This window comes from Rhinopithecus roxellana, chromosome 5 (assembly GCF_007565055.1).
Source record: "Rhinopithecus roxellana isolate Shanxi Qingling chromosome 5, ASM756505v1, whole genome shotgun sequence".
Taxonomy (NCBI): domain Eukaryota; kingdom Metazoa; phylum Chordata; class Mammalia; order Primates; family Cercopithecidae; genus Rhinopithecus; species Rhinopithecus roxellana.
In genome coordinates, this window is record NC_044553.1 from 17,181,991 (window position 1) to 17,190,977 (window position 8,987).

Below are 8,987 nucleotides of genomic sequence, written 5' to 3' on the forward strand. Positions count from 1 at the left end.
TTTTTGGCAATGTCCTCTAATTCAAGAAAATTCTGTGTGTTTTCTCTAATGGCCAAGGGAAAACTTGTGAGACTACAAAAGTTAGTCTCAGTACACAAAGTTCAGACTGGCTATTCCCAGATCTCTTCAGGTACATCTGGTCCATTCATAAAGGCTCTTAATTAGCCAAGTGGTTTACTAAAAAGAACAATTCACTATATATTATTCTCTTAAAATTTTTATGCTTCAAGGGAGTACACATAAAGGGAAATTTGTACTCCTCATTCTCTGAAATTTGCTGTAGTCTCTTCCAGTTATGAAGAAGGTAGGTGGAAACAAATATGTTAGAAGAATGAACCAAATTGTAGCATTTTATTGGCAATGAGATGATTCTATTAGTAGGAATCCATTCTGCATAATTCCATTTTGTGTTTACCTTCTGGGAAAATGAAAGGATTCTGTAGAGTTAGCTTAAATACTTAGAGGAATTAATATGAATAATGCTAGCAAGAATAACCCTTGTTATAAGTATTATGCTGGCAACAATTGTCGAGTCTTCCTCCTGACTCTTCTGGGCTAATTTGTTCTTTTCTCCCCCATTTAATGGTCCTCTTCCCCATCTTTCCCTATGTCCGGTGTTTCTTGCCCACCTCCTTCCCTCCTTTTTATAATACCAGTGAAACCTGGTTTGGGGCACTTCTTTCACATAAAGGTACAAATCATACTTAGAGTTGTGAGGATTTTTAGAGTTTTTGATGGAATAAACTCATTTAAAAACAGGAAAGCTAAGGCCCAGAGATTTTTAAATGATATTCCCATGATCACACTGTGAATTTGTGCCAGAACCCAAATGCCTACTTCCATCTTACTAAGACTTATTATAAGTACACAAGGCATTTTTCTTTAAACCTAGGTAAAAGTTTTTTTTTGTAAATGCAAAATTCTAATGGTTGAATTCCAAGAATAATCTACGGCATGAAAGATTTTACCTTTCAACAGTGACTGGCTCTTCCTGGTTGCTACAATGAGTGCATAAGATTCTGAAGAACTCCTTTAATGGGCCTAAACTTAATGTTCGACTTAGAATAAACACAATTCTTCTAAATTTTTTTGAATAATTTTTGAAAAGTCAGAAATGAGCTTTGAAAGAATTATGGTGGTGAAGGATCCCCTCCACAGCATAAATTCAGGAGAGAGATGTCTTAACTACATTAGCAAGAAATTCTTTTTGCTAAAGAAAAGCATTCCTGAATTCTTACTAACAACCATGATAGAAAGTATTTTGCTACAGATGAGAACCCTTGGTCAACCTCATCCTTGGCATATTTCATGTGGAGATATAATTTCAAGTTTGTCCTTGTCAATCAATGAGATGAATTAATTTTATATCAACACATATCTAAGGTCTATTCTAAATTGCACACTTTGATTCAAAAGAAACAGTTCAACCAATCAGTCAGGACAGAAATTATCTCACAATAAAAATCCTATCATTTGTACTGTCAATGATTAGTATAGATTATATTTACTACTGTGCTAAGCAGAAGAGAACTGAAGTGAATGTTGACAATTTATTCTACTATTAGACTTCTCTTTATTCTTAAAAATATTTAGAATCACTAAATTTTTATAGGACTTTAAAAACAGTAATATGCTGCTTGCGTGTGTAAGACTAAGACATGGGATTCAGAGTAGTAAAGAGAAAAGTGGAATTTCCAAGCACTATGAATTACTGTGATTTAAAAAACAGCAAAAAACAAATAACAGTATTCCTCCAAAAAAATGCCAAGTGTAAACTCTATACCTTCACATCTCCCATGGAATGTTAGTCATCAATTTCCACTTCTCTCTTTTACATCTTACTTGCCCATTAACTCTTACACCTAAACTAAAGATTGTTAATATGGCTACACCTCACCTTCAGGATACTTTTATTTGTTTCTTCTCTTCACTGCAAAACTTCTTGAAACAGTACTTATTTTCTCTCCTCCATACACAATTGAAATGGCTCTCAACTCATGCCCAGAAGTCAGTGTTCAGTCTCTCACCTAGCAGACAGCAACTTACGAAGATGCCCCAACAATACTTCCTCATGTCTAGACAGTTATCATTATCCTTTACCTTTTTCTGTATTTATTTCTGCTTCTAAAAGGGATCTCTATCTAAAATATTGTTATACTAGTGCTTGTGATAATTATTATCAGAGTTAAAGCCATCACAATGTTCCCAATTACTTAGACTAAAGACACTGGAATAACGTTTTTTTGTTTTCCACATCTTGCTGAAAAAATATTTTGTTATCAGTACCTTAATAATGGCTATTACATATTGACCATTACTATTTGCTAGAAAATTTATATACCTGGTCATATCCAATCCTCACAGAACTTCTATAAAGTTGTGCTATTATCACCTATCTTTTCTGGATGTGGCCATAAGACTCAAATCACTTAAGTAACTTGTCTAAGGTCATTCAGATACATAGTAGATATACCCAGGATTTGAACACAAGCCTCCTGGCACACAAGCTCACATCTTAACCACTTTAATATGTTGCTCGATGGGATCTTACAGGTCTTCATTCACCCCTTTCCTGCTCACACAACCACAACCTGCAGTTATTACCTATTGTTAGGCTTAAAATAATTACTTGGCTTCATTCCCAAGCTCCTTCCTTTCCGATTCACATAGAGTCCAGAGCTAAATTAAACAATCATTCAAAATTCTTCAGTAGTTTTTGTCTCTATAATAAAACAGAAATCCTTTAGAAAGCATTCCAAAATATCTTACCAATTTCATCTCCTATGAAACTCCTTCACACTTTCTCTCATTTAAACTTTATTGCATTTTCCTTTTTCTCACTTCACTTTTGAATTTCCTATTCTTTTATCCTCTCTTTTTAAGTATTATATTTATGATATTATTTTTTCTTTTTTCTATTTTTTATCTTTCATTTCATTTTGGCCTATTTTTTTCTCTTAAGAACTTTAATATCACCAAATAACATGTGTGCTACAAACTGTTTTGTAGTTCAAAGAAAAAGGAGATAAACATAGGGTTGTGGCATAGACTTAATCTGGCAGAGAGACAAGCATAAATAATGGTATTTTATATTAGGGATAAACCTAACATTAATGGAGACACTGAGAAGATCAAGGTACCTGAATTATAAGGCATAGCCAGGGAAATAGTGTGAGATAAAATTATGATCTTTGGTTGTTGAATTCTGAATGTAATCAAGTATAGAAAGTCACTGTTTAAGAGTGAGCAGAATGAAACAAAATGAGGCTTTGAATTTGAATATAATAATTCTGACTTCCTTCTCATTCTCTTCTTCAAGGTAACTGAAGTGGCTATTTCCTGGAATGAATCAACGAGTGAAACAAATAATTCCATAGTGACTGAATTCATTTTTCTGGGTCTCTCTGATTCTCAGGAACTCCAGATCTTCCTATTTGTGTTGTTTTTTGTATTCTATGGAGGAATCGTGTTTGGAAACCTTCTTATTGTCATAACAGTGGTATCTGACTCCCACCTTCACTCTCCCATGTACTTTCTGCTAGCCAATCTCTCAGTCATTGATCTGTCTCTGTCTTCAGTCACAGCCCCCAAGATGATTACTGACTTTTTCAGCCAGCGCAAAGCCATCTCTTTCAAGGGCTGCCTTGTTCAGATATTTCTCCTTCACTTCTTTGGTGGGAGTGAGATGGTAATCCTCATAGTCATGAGCTTTGACAGATATGTAGCAATATGCAGACCCCTGCACTATACTACAATTATGTGTGGCAATGCATGTGTCGGCATTATGGCTGTTGCATGGGGAATTGGCTTTCTCCATTCAGTGAGTCAGTTGGCCTTTGCCGTTCACTTACCCTTCTGTGGTCCCAATGAGGTCGATAGCTTTCATTGTGACCTTCCTAGGGTAATCAAACTTGCCTGTACAGATACCTACAAGCTAGATATTATGGTCATTGCTAACAGTGGTGTGCTCACCGTGTGTTATTTTGTTCTTCTAATCGTCTCATACACTATCATCCTAATGACCATCCAGCGTCGCCCTTCAGATAGGTCATCCAAAGCTCTGTCCACTTTGACTGCTCACATCACAGTAGTTCTTTTGTTCTTTGGACCATGTGTCTTTATTTACGCCTAGCCATTCCCCATCAAGTCATTAGATAAATTCCTTGCTGTATTTTACTCTGTGATCAACCCTCTCTTGAACCCAATTATATACACACTGAGGAACAAAGACATGAAGACGGCAATAAGATGGCTGAGAAAATGGGATGTGCATTCTAGTGTAAAGTCTTAAATCTTATATAACTGTGAGATTAATCTCAGATAATGACATAAAATATAGTGAAATTGGTAAGTTATTTAGTAAAAGCTCATGAAAATTGTGCCTTCCATTCCCATATAATTTAGTAATCGTCTAGGAACTTTCACATGCATTGCCTCAATTTATCTTTCAACAACTTGCGTGTTATATTTTGGAATATACAAAGTTATCATGCTTTCAAAATATTATTTTGTTAATTCTTAGAACAAAGAAAGGCATAAACATATTAGTATTTGTGTACACCTGTACCTTCCTGTGTGTTTAGTAGAAGTTTAGTAGAAGAAAGGAGAGAAAATACAGCCTAGCTTATAAATATTTTACTATTTTTATTTGGTCCATTTTGTGAAAAACATAAAAAAAGAACTGTCACATGCTTAATTTAAAAAATATATGCTTAGTGGTAAGGAGATATATGTCAACTTTTAAGAGGTTTGAAAAACAAATGCCTCCCATTATAAGCGTTCATACTTCACCCTCCCACCACTGTAACAACCCACAATCCAGAAGGGCATTATCAGGAGTGACTGGAAGAGTAATTTTGCCAATGTGAAATGTGCCTTCTAGGTATTTGACGTCTGTGGTATAACTGCTCATAAGCAGTAGAAAGAATTTAGAGGGATCCAGTCTCTCATCATGTGGCACAAATTACACTACTTGGGGCCGGGCACAGTGGCTCACACCTGTAATCCCAGCACTTTGGGAGGCTAAGGCGGGCAGATCACGAGGTCAGGAGATCGAGACCATCCTGGCTAACATGGTGAAACCCCGTCTCTACTAAAACTACAAAAAATTAGCCGGGCGTGGTGGCAGCCTCCTCTAATTCCAGCTACTCAGGAGGCTGAGGCAGGAGAATGGCGTGAACCCAGGAGTCGGAGCCTGCAGTCAGCCAAGATCATGCCACAGCACTCCAGTCTGGGCAACAGAGTGAGACTCTGTCTCAAAAAAAAAAAAAAAAAAAAAAAAAAAAAAAAAAAAAAAAAGTATATTACTTGGATCCATCTATGTCATTTTCCATGGTTAATGTTTAAAAGCACAGGCTTTAAAGTAAAAAAAAAAAAAAAGCTGAGTTCAACTCTACTGACTCTTATTAATCACGATTTTGGACACATTACTTAGTTTTCATAAGTTTTAGTTTCTACATTTATAAACAGGAGATAATACCTATTATGCATGGTTATTATGAAGGAAAATGACAAAATAGATATAAATCAAATAGCCCACTTTGAGGCATATTAAGCATTAATAAACATTAGATACTATTAAAATCCTATATATCAACAAAGCCAAAAGTTTCAACCTTTTTTCCCAGCATTCTTATGAAATATGACACATTCCAATCTTAACAGATGCTCATTTAGGATACTGTAGTTGTAAGTGGAAGTGTGTATATTTGTGTGCAAGTATGTACTCATACTTCCACCTTACCGCCCTAGAAAGGGATGCCGAAAATTTAAGATAGAAGTAAAGGAAAATATAAATTGAAAAAAAAAATCCTTAACAAATGATTCTGACAAATATCCTCTCTTTCCAGGGAGAATCACTGAGTCAGAATAAAATTGAACATTAAATATTCTAAGAAAAAAGAATCCAGTTTGTCAAAATGTGACTTGAATTATTAGATAAGGAGAGTCAGATGATAAGAGGGTTAAAATTATGTTTATCTTAGGAAAAGTAGAATAGAAAATTCATAAGCAGATTAAAAACACATAATAAAAGTAGTAAATAATAATGACAGTATCTCAAATCAGTGCAGGGGGGAAAGACCTACTAATGTGATGGTGGGATAATTGGATAGCAATATGGAAAAAATATATTTAATCTATTTGTTACACCAAATGCCAGGACAATCTCTAAGTAAATTCAAGACATAACTCTTTTTTCAAAAAACTCTACAAACATTAAAAGAAAACAAGTTAATGTTTTTATAATCTATGAATATGACAAAGATGGATAACATTGACTATCAAATTAATTTTTAATGCATAGTTATCAGAAAAGTTAAAAGATAAGTGAGAAGAAACTACTTATAACTCACATATTAAAGTAGTAGTTCTAATACATATGGAACTTCTAAAAAAAAACCCAAAGTATTAATAGGAAAATGGGCAAAAGAGATAAACTTACAGTTCATACACAAGGAGAGTCAGTCTTTTTTTTCTTGTTTTTTACAGTTGTAGGCAAAAAACTTTTATTTTGCATTTATTTGTAAAATTTACCCCAATTTATTCATAATTCATTTAACTACTAAGTGCATTAATATGTACAATACCATGGGAGAAACCAATATATTCAGAATTTTTCTTGAAATTTGAACAGAAGTTATGGGCACCCCTCCCCTGGGAAAAAGGCAGGCAAAAAAGTTTTGAATCTATGCAGTAAAATATGTTACTTATATGAATACACACACACACACACATATACACACATACATACATATTATCTGAATTAGGTCTGGTCTTTTTTTTTTTTTAATACTTTAAGTTCTGGGATACATGGGCAGAATGTGCAGGTTTGTTACACAGGTATACACGTGCCATGGTGGTTTGCTGCGCCCATCAACTCGTCACCGACATTAGGCATTTCTCCTAATGCTATCCCTCCCCTTGCCTCCCACCCCACAACAGGCCCTGGTGTGTGATGTTCCCCTCCCTGTGCCCATATGTTCTCATTGGTCAATTCCCACTTATGAGTAAGAACATGTGGTGTTTGGTTTTCTGTTCTTGTGTTAGTTTGCTGAGAATGATGGTTTCCAGCTTCATCTATGTCCCTGCAAAGGACATGAACTCATTCTTTTTTATGGCTGCAAGAAATGCAAATCAAACTCACAATGAGATACCATCTAGCACCAATTAGAATGGCAATCTTTAAAAAGGAAACAATAGATGTTGGAGAGGATGTGGAGAAATAGAAATGCTTTTACACTGTTGGTGAGAGTGTACATTAGTTCCACCATTGTGGAAGACATTGTGGTGTTTCCTCAAGGATCTAGAACTAGAAATACCATTTGACACAGCAATCATATTACTGGGTATACACCCAAATGATTATAAGTCATTCTACTATAAAGACACACGCACGTGTATGTTTATCGTAGCACTATTCACAATAGGAAAGACTTGGAACCAACTCAAATGCCCATCAATGTTAGACTAGATAAAATATGGCACATAGACCTGATCTTAAAATCAAGCACAGAGATTGTTACTTTTATGTCTGTTCCTAATTAATAACCATTCAGTTATACTACGTCTTAGCTTCTGGCCTACAATGACCATATTTGGGGTTTTTCTTTCAAATTTCATTATAGGTTCAGAGGGTACATGTGCAGGTTTGAGACAAAGGTATACTGCATGATTCTAAGGTTTGGAGTACAAATGATTCCACCTGCCAGGTAGCAAGAATAATACCCAAAAGGGAGTTTTTCAACTCTTTTCCCTCTTCCTCCATCCTCCCTCTGGTAGTCTATGGTGTCTATTGTTCTCATCTTTCTGTCCATCTGTACTCGATGTTTAGCTCCCCCTTGTAGGTGAGAATAAGTGGTATTTGCTTTTCTGCTTCAGTGTTATTTCGCTTAGGATAATGGCCTCCAGCTGCATTCATGCTGCTGCAAAGGATATGACTTTCTTCTTACTGCATATATTTTGTGGTGGATATGTACCACATTTACTTTATCTAGTCCAAAGTTGATGGGCACCCAGGTGGATTCCATGTCTTTGCTATTGTGAATAGCACTGTAACAACCACACAAGCGCATGTGTCTTTTTGGTAAAACAATGTATTTTCCTTTGGGCATATATGCAGTAATGGAATTGCTGGATTGAGTGGTAGTTTAACTCTTAGTTCTTTGAGAAATCCCCAGAATGTTCTCCACAGTGGCTGGACTAAATTGCATCCCCACCAGCAGTGTAGAAGTGTTTCCCATTCTCTGTAGCCTCACCAGCATCTGTTAAACAATCTTTAAATATATGAAAAAAGGTTCAAGTCTCTCAGACATGCAAAGTAAAATGATACTTAAATATCAATTCTAACCTACAAAATATCAAATATCTGACCTCAATATTTAATAATACAACCTGTTGATGAAACTGTAGAGAGAAGCACTCTTCTGTATTGTTGGTGAGAGTACAAAATGGTACAACCTCTTGGCAATATCTCCAAAAATTTACACGTTACTGACTTTTGGTCTAGCAATGCTACTTCTATTCAAAAGATATATTGGCAAAAATACAAAATAATGGATGCACAAGTCTATCCATTGAAGCATTTTTTTAATAGTAAAGAATGGAAAGTAGGCTGGGCGTGGTGGCTCATGCCTGTAATCCCAGCACTTGGGAGGCTGAGGCAGGCAGATCACTTGAGGCCAGGAATTCAAGACCAGCCTGGCTAACATGGTGAAACCCCATCTCTACCAAAAAAACAAAAATTAGCCGGGCGTGGTGGTGCACACTTGTAATTTCAGCTACTTAAGAAGCTGAGGTGCGAGGATCGCTTGAATCTGGGAGACAGAGGTTTCAGTGAGCCCAGATCACACCTCTGCACTCCTGCACTCCAGCCAGGGCAACAGAGTAAGACTCCACCTCAAAAATTAAAAAAAGGAAAATAACCAAATGACAATTAGTAAGTACTACTTGCATGACTTGTACACAAAAGAGTATTAAGCAGCTATAAA

The 8,987-nt window shown here is 35.8% G+C and overlaps 1 protein-coding gene across 1 annotated transcript; it reads left to right on the plus strand.

The window, feature by feature from the left end:
- Nucleotides 1-607: 607 nt before the first annotated feature.
- LOC104682650 (olfactory receptor 4F17-like) lies at nucleotides 608-4,291 on the plus strand. Its single transcript, XM_030930092.1, is given in 2 exon segments — nucleotides 608-691; nucleotides 3,320-4,291. Coding segments are annotated over 2 exon segments (1,056 nt in total).
- The last annotated feature ends 4,696 nt before the right edge of the window (nucleotides 4,292-8,987 follow it).